Source organism: Cucurbita pepo, chromosome LG13 (genome assembly GCF_002806865.2).
Source record: "Cucurbita pepo subsp. pepo cultivar mu-cu-16 chromosome LG13, ASM280686v2, whole genome shotgun sequence".
NCBI classification, from domain to species: domain Eukaryota; kingdom Viridiplantae; phylum Streptophyta; class Magnoliopsida; order Cucurbitales; family Cucurbitaceae; genus Cucurbita; species Cucurbita pepo.
The window spans coordinates 6,307,496-6,323,836 of NC_036650.1; the positions used below are offsets into that span (position 1 = coordinate 6,307,496).

The 16,341-nt window shown below is 36.6% G+C and overlaps 2 protein-coding genes and 1 long non-coding RNA gene across 3 annotated transcripts; 2 read left to right on the plus strand and 1 right to left on the minus strand.

Moving 5' to 3' along the window:
- Nucleotides 1–568: 568 nt before the first annotated feature.
- LOC111809424 (PH, RCC1 and FYVE domains-containing protein 1-like) lies at nt 569–9,569 on the plus strand. Its single transcript, XM_023695886.1, has 9 exons — nt 569–1,151; nt 2,073–2,159; nt 3,862–3,951; nt 4,088–4,174; nt 4,274–4,393; nt 5,090–7,186; nt 7,451–7,597; nt 7,994–8,514; nt 9,073–9,569. The coding sequence occupies exons 1-9, from the start codon at nt 1,104–1,106 to the stop codon at nt 9,233–9,235; spliced, it is 3,360 nt and encodes a 1,119-aa protein (XP_023551654.1). The 5' UTR covers nt 569–1,103; the 3' UTR covers nt 9,236–9,569.
- Nucleotides 6,961–8,108, minus strand: LOC111809427. The gene is made up of 3 exons (XR_002817227.1): nt 8,022–8,108; nt 7,285–7,547; nt 6,961–7,208 (listed from the first exon to the last, which is right to left on the minus strand). It is a non-coding gene; the product is annotated as an uncharacterized LOC111809427 (long non-coding RNA).
- An 893-nt stretch (nt 9,570–10,462) lies between the features above and the next one.
- On the plus strand, nt 10,463–14,259 carry LOC111809426 (RNA-binding protein 2-like). The gene is made up of 6 exons (XM_023695888.1): nt 10,463–10,746; nt 12,816–12,949; nt 13,030–13,342; nt 13,444–13,505; nt 13,626–13,707; nt 13,881–14,259. Exons 1-6 carry the CDS (start codon nt 10,668–10,670, stop codon nt 13,982–13,984), a joined length of 774 nt encoding a protein of 257 aa, XP_023551656.1. The 5' UTR covers nt 10,463–10,667; the 3' UTR covers nt 13,985–14,259.
- The last annotated feature ends 2,082 nt before the right edge of the window (nt 14,260–16,341 follow it).

Sequence of the window (16,341 nt, forward strand, 5' to 3'; positions counted from 1 at the left end):
TTAATTTTATCCCGCGTTAATTTTAATTATTATATTTCTCGATTATTCTTATAAGTTCAGGAAAATTGGACCACGAAACCTGTTATTTTCTTCATTAATGTGATTTGAAAAATAATAATTAATTGACATTTATAAAATATTTAAAAGAATAATAATAATAAAAAAAGGATAGTTATGAATTATTAGCGAGTCAAATACTTTAAAATTATTATTTTTACCCACCAACTATATAAAGTGATTATAATTTGTGAAATTAAAAAATAAATGGTATCAATATTTCGTTAATTAAAAATTTAAAATAATATAATAAATAAAAATGTTAAAGTCAACTGGATTAGAATATAAATATTTGATTTGGTTTTTTTAATTAAATTGTAAATATTGAAAATTCATTTAATTACTATTTGTGAATATTCCAAAAGCGATTATTTTTTTTTCCTTCGCGGTGGCGGTAAATATGTTGTTTAGCGAAATTTCTATTTTATTTATTTAATTTATTTAATTATTTGTAATATAAGTTTCCTTTTTTATTTTTTTATTTTTGGGTTTTTAATTGATTTTCTTCTTTTTCCCGTCTTTGACTCTGTAATTGTACAGACTTCCGACTACGTCTTTTCTCTCTCTAGACTCCTTGTCTCCTCCGTCGGGTTCTCTCTTTGCTCTGTCTCCGGCGGCCTCGAGGACTTGAATATTTCCGCCGTCGGGAGCGGGTTCTTTGCGGTGAAGGCATCTTTGCTTTCCGAGAAGCTGCTTTGGAGGCTGTATTTCAGTTTTTGGTTCTCATTCTAAGAGCTTAAGCGGAGGTCCATGAGGATGTTTTTGACTCAGTGTTTCGAATGGAGTTTCTAGGACTTTGGCTTCGAAGGAGCGTGACAGATCTACAAGGCTTTCGGGGAAGGACGAGGGGGAGGGAGCTGGGAAATTTTGTTCTTGTTTGTCAGTAGTGTGTTTTAGAGAGAGAGAGCTAGAGAAGAAGCTCTGCGGTGGGCCTGATATTACCGTTGATGTTAGTGTACGGAATATTTAGTCACCGTATAGAATGACCGGAGAGCGGTGGAGTGATAAGAGCGGGCGGTGGCGTTTTGGCGAATTTTTCACATGGAATGGCAGATCCTTTTAGCTATGCAAATGCCGACCGTGATGTCGAGCAGGTATTCTTTTGCCTCTCTGTTTGCGCCTTTTATCTTCGGTCTGAGCTCTATTTTTTTGGTCCCGATTTTTGTGCGTTGTTTTTTTTTTCTTTAATCTGAAACTTCAACTATTGTTTTCCTAACGTCATTAGCTGATTGTTCGGAATTGCTGGGATTTTTCTCGGTCAAAATCGAATCGTGGAAGAAAGAGTAATTCATGATATTTTCTCTGTACTACACAATTTAATTTGCGCTCTTCATCTCTCTCTATAATGAATAACAGCTGCTAGATATACGAATTTGTAGGCGTTTGGTGTTGAGGACAGGCCGAACTTTGATGGGCTGATTGAATTACTTCGAAATTAAGCTTTTCCGACTAACTTGGAGGCAGTAAAGAGAACTATTTTGAATCCTATATTGATTTTACAGACTTATCTTCGATTAAATAGCGAGAGGAAAACAAATGCAGTCTGGGAATGTTATTTTGGTTCTATTTTCTTTAAATGAAAAACATTGGCAATGCTTATCAACATTGTTTTCCTTCAAACGATACAATGCCCGACTGTGTGGCCAGATAGTTCATTGGGAAGAGTTCTTTGGAGATTTATTTTTCTTCTTATACAATTCAGAGATAGTTAGCTGGATCTATTATATTTAAGTTTTTTGCTACTTTGGGATGAGAACGAAGAGTGAAAACTTTGATGGATGGTCAAGTGATTTTTGAGCAATTAACACTCTAGACTTAGGGTGTTACAGTGGTTTTACTTTCTTTTCTTTGTTCGCCTCAATTATTTCCATTTTTTACTTCTTCATCCCCATTGTGAAGCTGAAACCAAATCCTCCAACCCATATTTCTTGTCATGCCACTGTTTATATCCAGCTTTGCCTTAGTTTGATTTTCCTCTTTTTTGGTAGTTTCACAAGGTTGATTTCATCTTGCAGGCATTAATTGCATTGAAGAAGGGTGCTCAACTGCTAAAATATGGTCGTAAAGGAAAGCCGAAGTTCTGTCCATTTAGGCTTTCTAGTGTGAGTTTGGTTCCAATAATGGTTTTAATTAGTCTTATATAAGTTGTACATCCCTTGGGCATTTTTTTTTTTTTGTTCTGGCAATTACCAAATTAGCTTATTAGTATTGATGAAAAATTGGTTGCACCATTTGCTAATCTCTTTGCAATGCTTTTGGGTTGCTGCTACAGTGACTTATTTAATTGTTAGAAGTTGATAAAATTTTCTCCCCAGAAACTAGGGATCAGTTTTTGTGATTTGAATACTAGGACAGTGTTAGAGAACACTGCATCGTGGATTAGCCGAGGAAGTAAGCTTGATTAGAATGTGATATAGGGGAATTCTGATGTTTTTGAGTGATCTAATGCATAGAATTCTTCCTTTCTTGAGTTTGGGAGCCTTGTAACTCAGTTTCTTATCTCTGTTTCAATCATTGTTTTCACTTCATATCGATGGAATGTTATTTGATTTACTGGCTTACTTTTTTTTAGTTTAATGGCATACGAGGATGGAAATTTAAACTTTTGATCTTTTGGTTGAGGTTATATGTTGTTGGAAAGAAGCCTCCCACTTTTGCAGCAAGAATAAATAGAAAAATAACCGAGAAATTAAAAGAAAATAATCAAAATAAGAAACACAAGAATTTAAATGTAAAACTTCAAATCTGGAGAAAAACCTCAATCTACCGTAAAGAACTTCCACTATGTGGAAAATTAGTACAATCGCATAAAATTCTCTCCCCGATCCCAGTGACTAGAGAAAAACTCTTCCAAAGCTTTGCACCACTATATCATTTTTCCACTCTCAAATAAAAGAAGACAATAAGGGAATTTAACTAGAGTTAGTACACAAAAAATATATTGTTTTCTTTTTGGGAACCAATCATTGGTTCCTTTTATTGTACTTGGCGCACATCAATTTCTTGTATTTTTTCCGATGTGGAAAATTTCTCATCTAATTCTTTTTTCAAAAAACCATTAGATATACATTCTTAACTAGTTGAGCTATGCTTAAGTTGACGGTCTACTTTATTTTTCTTGTATTGAATGTAACTAGCATCATGATTTTAAATAAGTAGTTCATTATCTCAAAGAAAGTGAGCTGTCACAGCAACTCTTGGTGACATTTTGATGAAATCTTGGAACTTAGTATGTTAATTATTTGCTTGTTTGGTACACATTATGTTCTTTGGATCAAGCATGAGTGGTTGAAGGAGAAAGAAATCTTAATGATCTTTTATAGACTTCATGTGGATATTCACATATGGATAAATTGGTTGTCAACTAAATTGTATACATATGATGCCAGTTACATTCTTGCGAACTCAGTTGTATATGTATGAGCACATACAATAACATTAAAAAAAAACCCTAAAAAATTTGATGTGCTTTTGTTGTGTTGTCACCGCTGTACTTGAATTAACTTTACAAGGTAGGTCAACCATTCTGAAAAGTATATTGTTATTGGCTTGGTGCAGATTGCTATGAACGAAGTTCTATTTGTTTTGTTAATGACACTTGGTTAATATGGAATGTACGGTGGCATATCTTTTCTGTGAGTAGTTAAATAGTGGAGGCTGGAGCAATGAAGAGATTCAGTTTTAAAATTGAAATTTATTAATTCCGTAAATAAAGTTAACAGTTCTCTCAGCCTTTTCACGTTTCCAATCGCTTGATAGTATTCCTTGCCTTATTACTGTTTATTTTTTTTTTCTCTATTTTAGGATGAATCGTCCTTGATCTGGATTTCAAGTAAGGGTGAAAGAAGTTTGAAGTTAGCTTCAATCTCACAAATTATACCTGGACAAAGAACTGTAAGATATTAATCTATTGCTTATCACTCTAATCCTCAGCTTTAATAATTGTTCTTCCTACTTAGATGCAACTAACATACACTATTACTTAATCCTTCCTTTGATATTTATTTTACTATTCACTGAATTTATTCAGGCTGTCTTTGAACGATATCTTCGTCCAGAAAAGGATTACTTATCATTCTCTCTTATATACAACAACGGGAAGCGATCCCTCGATCTGGTTGGTGATGGACTTTTTTGTGCTATTTGTATTTAAAAGCCATTATCTTTTACTGGTCTTTTGATTTGATGCTAATGGACATATGTTCTTGCTCCTTAGATCTGTAAGGATAAAGTTGAGGCAGAGGCTTGGATTTCAGGCCTGAAAGCTTTAATTGCATCTGGTCAAGGTGGGCGTTCCAAAATTGATGGCTGGAGTGATGGAGGCCTCTATCTTGACGTAAACTCTTTTGCTTGTACTTGCTTTATTATTCCCTAGAGTCAATTGCTTTGCCAATTTTCAAGTTTTCTCGATATCTGTGTTTTCCTATTTTGGGCACAAAAAATGAAGCATTGTTTTTTAAGATATAATTTTAGACTTTAGAGCATGCCGTATCAAATAATGTTCTCTTCTGGTTGATTTTTGTGAATAAGGCCAATTGTTGGCTCCCTTGGCCATGAGTGGATCGATTGTTTAAATTCAATTTTGTAACTGAACAGTGTAAGATAAATTCAATTGATAATGGGGATGCAGCTTCATGAGAATGAAGATCATGCTGCCACTCCTGCCCATGCACAGGGAGGATGACCTAAGATTTCTTTAGAAGCAAAAGTGTAGAGCAGAAGAGGCATTGAGACAACAACAGAAACTGGCAGTAACTCTGTGCAGTCTGAATTCTCCTTTTCCCCTTAATTTACTGAGATTGATGTAATAATCCTTAGATCATGTGCTCAATTCTTGAAGTTCATTCCCTGGAAGTTTGGTCTTATTTGTTGGTTTTAGCAAGTTTCCAATTTTAAATCCTTCATTTATACACTTCTTTATAAATACACGCTTTTTTTTTTGAACTGTTATGTTATAAGCAGTATGCATAATATTATATGGCATGTAGCTGGATTTCCATGTTTAATACATGGTTTGCTGATGTCATTTCAGGGAAGTTGTGAATTGACTTCAAATAGCCCGAGTGACAGTTCGCATAGCGTAAATAGAGACAATAGCTCTCCAGAAGTTTATGCGAGTTCGAACGCACATATATCTCTGAAGACTTCTCAACCTGAAAATTACATTGCAAAGTCTGAAAGAGCTCATGTATCATTAAACCAAACCAACATGCAAGTAAAAGGGTCTAGTTCTGATGTTATGCGAGTTAGTGTTTCAAGTGCTCCCAGCACTTCTAGTCATGGGTCTGCACCAGATGATTGTGATGCTCTAGGTGATGTATACATATGGGGTGAGATCGTTGGCGACAATATTGTGAAGATTGGGCCTGAAAGAAGTTACGTGACCTCGAGGACTGATGTACTTCTGCCAAGACCGTTGGAGTCTAACATTGTTCTAGACATACATCATATAGCCTGTGGGGTCAGGCATGCTGCCCTAGTGACAAGGCATGGGGAAATTTTTACATGGGGAGAGGAATCTGGAGGCCGCCTTGGCCATGGTGTGGTGAAGGATGTAATTCAACCTCGTATGGTTGAATCCTTGGCAGCTAGTAATATAGATTTTGTTGCTTGTGGGGAGTTCCATACATGTGCTGTTACAACGACAGGGGAACTTTATACATGGGGTGATGGTACCCATAATGCAGGGCTTCTTGGTCATGGCAGTGATGTAAGCCACTGGATACCAAAGAGAGTCTCTGGTCCACTTGAAGGACTTCAAGTTACTTCAGTGACATGCGGTCCATGGCATACAGCTCTGGTAACATCAATGGGTCAGCTTTTCACATTTGGTGATGGAACATTTGGTGCACTGGGCCATGGAGAAAGAGAAAATATTTCATATCCAAAAGAAGTGGAATCTTTATCAGGCCTGAGGACAATTGCTGTTGCATGTGGGGTGTGGCATACTGCTGCTGTAGTTGAAGTTATTGTGACACAATCTAGTTCAAGCATTTCATCGGGTAAACTGTTTACGTGGGGTGATGGAGATAAAAATCGTCTGGGGCATGGAGATAAGGAGCCCAGACTTAAACCCACATGTGTGCCGGCATTAATTGATTATGATTTTCACAAAGTTGCTTGCGGTCACAGCATAACTGTTGGTTTGACCACTTCAGGGCAAGTTTTCTCAATGGGAAGTACGGTGTATGGACAACTTGGGAATCCCAGTGCTGATGGAAAGATACCTTGCTTGGTAGAGGATAAGCTTTTTGGGGAATCCGTTGAAGAAGTTTCATCTGGTGCATATCATGTGGCGGTATTAACGTCCAAAAATGAAGTTTATACGTGGGGAAAGGGTGCAAACGGGAGATTGGGGCATGGTGATGTTGAAGATCGGAAGACACCAACTTTAGTTGAAGCTTTGAAGGACAGACATGTGAAATATATAGCATGTGGTTCAAATTACACAGCTGCCATTTGTCTTCACAAATGGGTTTCTAGTGCTGAGCAGTCACAGTGCTCTGCTTGCAGACAGGCGTTTGGGTTTACACGGAAGAGACACAACTGTTATAATTGTGGACTTGTGCACTGCCACTCTTGCAGTTCAAGAAAAGCATTAAGAGCAGCACTTGCACCTGATCCCGGAAAACCATATCGTGTATGTGATTCATGCTATGCAAAACTGATCAAGGCATTAGAAGCTAGTAATAACAATAGGAAAAATGCTATGCCTCGCATCTCAGGTGAGAACAAGGATAGGATTGACAAGGCTGATATGAGAATATCTAAGTCAGTGCCTTCCAATATGGACTTGATAAAGCAATTAGATAACAAAGCGGCTAAGCAAGGAAAGAAAGGCGATACCTTCTCCCTTGTCCGATCCTCTCAAGCCCCTCCACTATTGCAGTTTAGAGATGTTGTATTATCAACTGCTGTTGATCTGCGACGGACAGCTCCCAAACCAGTTGTCACTTCTTCTGGAGTAAGTTCTAGATCCGTTTCACCTTTTTCAAGGAAATCAAGCCCACCTCGATCTGCCACTCCTGTTCCCACAGCATCAGGACTTTCCTTTTCCAAAAGCATAACTGATGGTTTGAAGAAAACAAATGATCTTTTGAATCACGAAGTGCTTAAATTGCGTTCACAGGTAACCCCCTCACCTTTACCCCCTGAGACAATTAACTTAAGAAAATAGAATAGGAACACAGCAACAAGGAGTGTAGAACCAATGGAGATTGTTCTCACTTTCAAATTGGTATGGATCAAAATAGGAGAATAGTCACATGACTTCTTGAAAAGAAATTTCTCCTCGAACTGGTTCTGTTCCATTTGGCTCATAAAATTTGTGCACTATTTGGTGGACTTGGATTGATGACTGAGTATGATCTTATCTTGATGTCTAATAATACAGGTTGAGAGCCTGAAGCAGAAATGTGAACTTCAGGAACTGGAGCTTCAGAAATCTTTGAAGAAAACACGAGAAGCTATGGCCTTGGCTGCAGAGGAATCTGGTAAATCAAAAGCAGCCAAAGAAGTTATCAAGTTACTAACCGCTCAGGTCATTTTAATTTTTTAATGTACTTTCCATATTCTACAAAGCTTGCTATCTCTGGACTCTCAAGTTGATATTTCTATGAGTTCAAAGAGGAGAATGCATTAAAATTATTATAAACAATCATTTTGACAATATGCATGCAGTAAGGTATGTGGTCTTCGTGTCTGTGAAAAAAATCCTCATTCATAAAGAATTAACCTGTAGCTGTTTGTGTAGTTGAATGAACGAGGATGTATATAACCTAGAGCAATAAGTGGAAATGACATGGGCTTCTAATAAAAATATTCTCTATGTAACAATTGGTATTTTTTTCTTCCGCAATGCTTAGCCATCCTGAGAAATGTTTTGAAAATAATACTCGTGTTTCTAATAATTTGTTATATCCTATAATTGTTCCAGCTTAAAGATATGGCTGAGAGGTTACCACCTGGAGTATATGATGCTGAGAAAATGAGATCAGTTCATCTTTCAAATGGTTTGGAGTCAAATGGCGTGTACCATTTGAGTATGAATGGAGAGCGTCATTCACGATCTGATTCACTTAGCAGCTACTCCTGTGCATCTCCCACGGCATCTGATGCTGCTGCTTGGCCGGGAAGCTATGGCACAGCTCATTCATCCAGGGATCTTTCTGGAATGAATGAAAATATTCGGCAACAAGATAGAATTGACAGTCGAGATTCTAGACTTCCGAATAGTGGAGGCTCTCAGCCAGTTAACAGTAGTGCATTGGTGGCAGCTGTTGGCAAGGAGTCTGAGTCTTTACAAGATGGTGACAATAATTCCAGAGCCAAAACTTCTGTACTGGTTAATGCCACTCAAGTTGAGGCTGAATGGATTGAACAATATGAGCCTGGTGTATATATTACTCTTGTGGCTCTGCGTGATGGTACTCGGGATCTAAAACGTGTGCGCTTCAGGTGATGTTTCTTTTCCCTGTTTCTTTTTAGGTTTCAGCATCTAGAAATACAGTGATCTTTGTCTCTTTAGTGTGACTTGCCATTTGACTACTTCCTCACTTAATCATTGAGCGAGAATATGCAATCCATGTGCTGAAGTTCCTTATTTGTAAAATGAATTTTATTTGGGCCCTAGAAATTTATAAACAAAGGATCTTATCAAACATTTTTGGACAAACTTCGAATAATACTAATTTCTGTCAACTCTTCTACAATTATTTACAACTACAATGCCCAATAATACTAATTCATGTTAGTTCCTCTTTGGAAGGGACTTTCTTCTACCCTTGTCCTTGGGTTGCCCTTGTCTGTGGCTTTTATATACTTCTTAAAAGTTCCTTATTAAAGTAAAACTGTAGGACAGGGACACTTTTAGATAATTTTCTCAAAAAAAAACTGTCAGTTTAATGGTTTGCTCATTGTTTAGGACATCTAAAATACTTGGTGTTAGAATCTGAGGTAGGGTACAGAAAACTCCAATGCACCGTTCTCAAACTGTTTATTTATATGCATTTACAGCCGGAGAAGATTTGGAGAGCATCAAGCAGAAAACTGGTGGTCAGAGAACCGTGAGAAGGTCTATGAGAGATATAACGTTCGCAGCTCGGACAAGTCTTCAGTTTCGGGACTGTCGTCACAGAGGGCTGATGATGCAGTTTCAATAGCTTCCCAGCAACTATAGCAAAGGAGGAATCCGCTGCAGTCCTACTCCAAGCCATTTTATGTCATATTTACAGTACCTGTGATGGTTTTGAAGATGAGCAAGAAATGGCATAAAAGGGAAGTAGGATCCTCTGACCTTTGTTTATAACGTTCTTTCATTCTAACCCTCTCTCTCTCTCTGTCTCCAATTATTTTGTCCAATTTCTTTATGGGTTGCCTGCCCTTCCGACCTGTTGATTGAATCTATAGTGTATATAAAACCATCCATTAAGATTATACCAGCCAAACAAAATTTTGTTTCCTTGTTTTTTCATCCCCATGAAAACAAAAAAACCCACATTATTTTCTTCTTAGCCCCTCTCTCTAAAACTGGCAGCTGTATTGTTGGGTTGTCTTTGTCTTTGTCGCTCATGGACTGCAGTTGATCATGTCAATATCTTGTTTGACATAGCCATGAGCTCGTTTTTTAACCTTTTATGCACTGGAAGGAGCTGTCTCTTTAGTCACTCGCTCTCCACTTCCTAGATTTATGGCAACATAGAACAGCATATAAGTTATTATGCTTGCATATCCACCATTTGAGTCTTGTTTTTAATTGTAATAGATAAGTTTCTCGTTGTCTACTCCGGAGACTTTCCAACCATTTCCAGGAAAAGGAGAGAAGAGAGAAAACACAGACCATCAAGTTCATATGTATTTTCCAGCCATTAAACTTTTCTCCCAAAGTTCGAATGATCGAGTCTTGGGTATAACCTTTCCAGTTTTTAGAACTTTCTTCGGTGATGGTATAATTGTGTTGTGTAGACTAATTCCAAGTTTCGTGTTTGGAATATAAGTGCTAAATACTAAGATAATAAGTTTGTAAACTTATTGATACGATTTACCAGGAGCTTTTAACTTTAATACCAAGCTTTACCATAATATTAAAATTTTGTCAACATGATATATCTATCGACATTTTTATACATTCGTGAATTTGACGTATCTGGTAAATTCACACTTATATTGTATTGATACGATTTATACGTTTGATAATGATTTCATTTTTGAAATTTATATTTATTCTCGAGGATTTTCATGTTTTTGTTAAATTAGTCTAAATATTTGGATTTTAAAGTAAATTTGTTTTATATTTCTAAAAATAACATTTTTATTAAGTGAGTTTTAGGATAAGTGGAAGTGGATAAGATAATGGAAGTTAATTATGGGGTAATTTGAGGTAACAGATTATAGCGTAATATCTACGGTGAGGTCTCGCGTATTGGATCCTCCTCACGTGCCTGCGGAGCTTTGTTCTACAGCTTCCCAACATTCACACCTCCAAATTAATCTTCCAGCTAGGGTTTTAACCATCGCTAAATTCCACGTTAAGCTCAATTCATTTTTCTCCTGTTTCCAAGATCGCGTTTTCCCTCTCTCTCGAGCCCTAATTCTGGAAAGCTGCAGCATATATGGCGGATGATTATTGGAATCGGCAGCAGCCTCTGCTTCCCTCGCCAGGCATGCTCAAACGACCTCGTACTGAATATGGTAGGTCCGTGTGTTTATTATGTTTAATTTGGTGCTAATTTGGGTTCGTTGTCGATTTCGAAAGGGTTCTTTTTTGCGTATAATGATTTTGCTTCTAGTTCGGTGGTGAATTTTGATGGGGTTGATTTGTTAAGTTAGTTGTGGATTATCAGTGTTCGCGAATTAATAGAATTTAGGTTTATTCTGATAAAGTTGTAGTTGAGAACTCTGTATGAAGAACGTACCTCCATAGCTTCTTGGTGGGTGTTATGCAGATCTTCGACCCAAGAGGGAGGGAATACTACTCCAGAGTGTTTCTTTCACGGGGTATTAAAACAATTTGGTAGCTCAATGCATTTCATTTGATAGATGAGACAAGCCAAGTTCTTCAAAAGGCAATGGAAAGGATCTCATTAAAGGCTTTAATGTCCTCATCATGAACTAAAATTTGGTGATAATGCCCTCATTTTTCATAATCAGTTTCGAAAGTTTACTAAATATTTTAAAACTAGTTGGGAATCCTAGGGGATGAAGATAAACTTTATAAATTATTCATAAAATTTTCATGATCTCAAGGAAGAAACCTCCACAAATCTCAATTGTGCTGAGGGTAGCTTGCGTTGTCCTATACCTGTATGGTATTCGATCATGGGGAAATCCAAACTCTTCAATGTTTTGGTCCTCAGTAGTGGAGATAATTCATACCGTACGTCTCACTAGATTGACGGTTGCTCTATGTTGAAATTCGACAAAGAGAGTTATTATTTGCTTCACTTCCTATAATGTGAGAGTAGGCGTTCCTATTATCTTTCCAATTGGAGCCGTTGAAGCAGTCAAGTGAGCGGGAAAAGAAAAAAACGAAAAACTAATGCTTACTAACATAATGACATACAGTTCATTTATTAAACATGGTGAGCTGAAACATTCTCTTAATCAGAGGAAAAGAAATCACAAATGATTTTTGCAGTAGGGACAGGTGAAATAGGAGCAACCTAACCTTTGAAAATAGGCTGTGGAAGAGATAGGTAAATGTTGTGCCGTTAGGTGAAGTGGTGAAGTGGTGAAGTGTGCACCCTAGATAGTGGTTCAATATATTCTTGATTTTTTAGAGTTGCTATAAAAATTTGAATAGGACGATGGTAGACTTTTGGTATATATTCGAATGATAATTAAGTTGTAGCAAAAAATTTATTTATTTAGTTTTTTTGAGTATGACTGGGTTGATCTTATACGAAACTTTAGTTGAATATATTGGGTATGATTAACATTTCCATATGATCCATTTATATTGTGATCCCCTTGCATAATAATGTCTAGATACTTCCAGAGCATGATCTGCAGTTGTCAACATATTATTAATTTATTATTGACATCCTACAATTATCTAGAAGCCTTTTTTTTGAAGAAATTTCACTTGATTTCATAACGTTAAAGCTGAGAATTTTTTTGGGATTGAAAGAATTTTTTAAAACTTGATTTACAAATGGTTCTTTTAAGCCTTTGATTTTCTCTTTAACTTTTGCTTTTATAGAGGTTTCCCGTCCATTGAACTTAAAGTAGTGTTATATAGTATTTGGATTGAGAGGATGAAGAGATTAGATATGTGGAATATGAAAGCATAACTGAATTGCTAAGTCGATCCAGTTAGATGGTACGATAGGACTTTCTACAATCATTGAACTTTGTTGATTTAATTGAATATTAATGTAGTGTGTAGACCTCTTTTCTTTGTGACATATCTTTTTATTCCTTTGCTAATGGGGCATCTGTTGTTTCGTGTGTGGAATAAGATCGTTTTTTATTTCTTGATAATAAATGATTCTGCATTAAATGAGTGCATTGCAAGGTGAATTATATTCCACATTTCTTCCATATTGGCTTTTGTAGTTCTTATAGCAGCAATATCTTTTTTCCCTTGTATCTTCTTTCTTACTCTGGATATAAAAGGTTGGAATTGAATTAATTGTAGAATATCGTTTTCTTCGGACAAAATCGGGTCTTGTTAGCTTCTTTCTTCTTTTGGTCTTGTTAGCTGTTTTCCTTTATTGTAAATTGGAAATGGAATTAGGCCCTGCTTTCCCTCTCTTCAGAACCTCCATCCTCTGGATTGCCTGCCGTCCATGAGATGCACAATTATATAGCAAATGATGATCATGGTGGTCCTCGGGCTGTAAAAGATACACAAACAATTGGATCAGCATACGATCGTTATCTCCAAAGTGTGGTATGACTGAAACTACATTCATTTTCTTTTCTTGTCTCCACAGTTTGAGTGCTGAAAACTTTTCATAATTGCTTCTGAAGCAACTTTCTTCTTTTACTTCCGGAGAAGTACCTACCCATGGAGAAATGGGCATGGGAAGGCCTCTTGCAAACAGAATGCCAATTGCGAATAGAATGCCTGGCCCTTTATTACCCGATCCTGTTGTAATGAGTCGTCCTCTCGCTGTTTCTCCTGATCTTGCGCTTAATGGTCGAAATATTGAGTATAGTAATCATCTTCCTGTAGATTCAACGAACAGACCCATACGTGAAACCGTGCCTCTTCCTCCTGATGCCACCAACACTTTATATGTTGAAGGACTTCCTTCAGATAGTTCCAGGAGGGAAGTAGCTCGTATCCTTTTTCCAGGCGGTGATGCCACTGCAAAATTATATTGGTTTTTTCTCTCTTTCATTTCAGTTACTTAAGAACCACATTCCTTTACTCCAATCTAGATATTTTCCGCCCCTTTGTGGGATATAAAGAACTGAGACTTGTGACCAAAGAATCTAAACATGTAATAGTCCATTACTAGTAACTGTTTTGTTGTTTTTTTATTTTTTACTTTTACTTTTTAACTTTTGAACATCGCTAATCTTTACTATGTTTTTCATGTCACATTTGTTTCTAAATATAGCGTGGCGGGGACCCCCTAATATTATGTTTTGTGGATTTTGCAAACCCAGCCTGTGCAGCAACTGCCATGAGTGCATTGCAAGGTGAATTATATTCATATTTCTTCCATATTGGCTTTTGCAGTTCTTAAAGCATCAATATTCTTTTTCCCTTGTAGCTTCTTTCTTACTTGGGATAGATAATGTTTTAATTGAATTAATTGTAGAATATCATTGTTGACAGTTGGATTTGCTAAAAGATTATGTGATTTGCACAGGTTATAAGATGGACGAACAAGATCCCGAGTCTAATTACTTGCGACTACAGTTCTCACGACATCCAGGTCCGAGGTCTGGCTCTGGATCTGGCGGCAAAAGGTGAATAATCTTTAGAGACAGGATGAACAATTTAAATGAGAGACGTATGTTCTTGTAGTGCACATTTTACTAGCTGCAATATGCATCCCATTATATGTTAGACATGCTGTTGTTAAGATAGGCAAATTGTAGCCGACTCCACTGAATATGAAAGTTGCATGTAAATTTAAGGGAATTAGGTTCAGAGAGTTTCAATAGTCACTGTGTTCTTGAATATTGATGTACAATCATGTCAATGCTTCAAAATTCAAAAGATATATCTGGTACGTTCTTTATGAACTGTTGTTCTTACCCCCACATACATTCTGGCCTGGTGGATCAATCTTAGGTTCTCATTTAAAATTGTTTGTTAGAAGTATTGTTTAGATGTATAGGATATCTGTGAGATCCCACGTCGGTTGAAGAGGAGAACGAAGCATTTCTTATAAGGGTGTGAAAACCTCTCCTTAGTATACGCGTTTTAAAATCGTGAGACTGACTGTAATATATAACGGGTCAAAGCAGACAATATTTACTAGCAATGAGCTTAAACCATTACTAATGGTATTAGAGAGAACACTGACTTCGGAATGGTCAAACTTAACCTACTCCACCGATCATTCTATCACCGAGACAAATGTTGAATACCCCACCCCACCTAAATAACTTTTGAAAATTATGCTCACGGCATGGTTGATTGACCATTGCAATAAAGCTCACTCACACGGGCATTAGAGATTGAAGAGAGAGATTTAAGATTCGAATTTCTTTTTTTACTACATTTCTAAGTCTATTTATAAAGATAACATAATTTTATATAACCTTAAAATGAAACTTTTCGCCTTTTACAGGCATGTAAGCGTAACCTAGAAACTTAAAATAATGCCGTAAATCTAGTCTTCAATTATCATCATAAATTTGTAACCATCTTAGAATAAACGAAGCCACTTGAAGTATCTTGAAGCATTTACTACATAAATAAAGTTTGATTCTTGTTAATGTTGTATGAATAGATGTTTTGATTCATATCGTCATTTTTCCAATCAAAACGTTAAATATCTCTCTCCAAGCATGGGTTTATAAGGCCATGTCAATTCTGTTCGCAAAACCCTCCATGAAACTCACGAACCAAACTTTCTTTAGAAGACATAATTCAAAGAAAACAGTAATGGATCGATTTTGTTTCGTTGTTTGGTAATGGTAGGAACTTTCTTAGAGTGATATCAATAATTTTGATAGTGAAAATTCAACCATACTTGGACCTACCTATTTAATATGCCTCATAAATTTCCAAACATTTACTTTGACCTACTCAAACAATCCCCCACCTCAATTGTCGGGAAAAAAACAAATCATGGTTATGCGTGTTTTACTTGACCAATTCTATAACATTTGAAGTCCATCTCTAGTTGATAGTCCCTATACGCCTGTAAGGAATGATTCGTACCTCTCTCCAACTGAGATCGAATCTCACAAATTCTATGTTACATAACATGCTGGAATGATTTGTGTTAATTTGTGAAGAGACTTTTCACTCTTAAGAAGGGAGAAACTTAAGCTACGGATACAATGCCCTTGTATTTTGAATCTTGATCTGAATCTTGGGCATGAATCATTATAGCCATCGAATAAAATCACTATTTCTCCCCTTTCTATATGAATTATCAAATTCTTTGGATGCAAGTACAGATAGACGCAACTATGATATGATCAAATTGAAACTAAAGTAGACATAGTCTGAACTACTAAACTAGAACTTGACAAAATTACGTTGACTAAATTGAAAATTTTAACGAATTTATGAAATAATTTTCCTATAAATCTAAAAAATTGATACTATAATAACAAGTGTCACAAATAGAAATATGAGGTCTCTACAATTGCTACTCTTCATTTTGTCCCTTCTCTTAGTATGGTTCTTATTCAGCCATCAAAATTTACAAGTTCATCGTCCCTCTAGCTCCATTGCTCTTCCACATCTCTTTATATCGCCCCCGCCAGCTCCGATGGCCGAGCCCATACTTCCTTACTTACCTTTCAAATTTGCATCATCACCCCTAAACCATGAGTCATACACTCTCAAGTCACGGCGGAGTCTGGCGGTATCACGACCACGTCGAGGATCCGATCACCAATGGCCAAGTCTACTCATTCGCAAACAGTCTCCACCTCCACCACGTGTACAATCCGATCACAATTGGCCAAATCCAATTTTCCCCAAATCTCCTCCACCTCCTTTTTAAAACAACTTTTGTACCCACCAGTGAATAATACAAAAGCGTGTATGGAATTGTGTTTATGTTTAAAGTAGACAATAAAATACATTTGATGTACGATGAATGCCACCAAATTATCGTCAAGAAAAAAAAAAAAAAAAAAAAA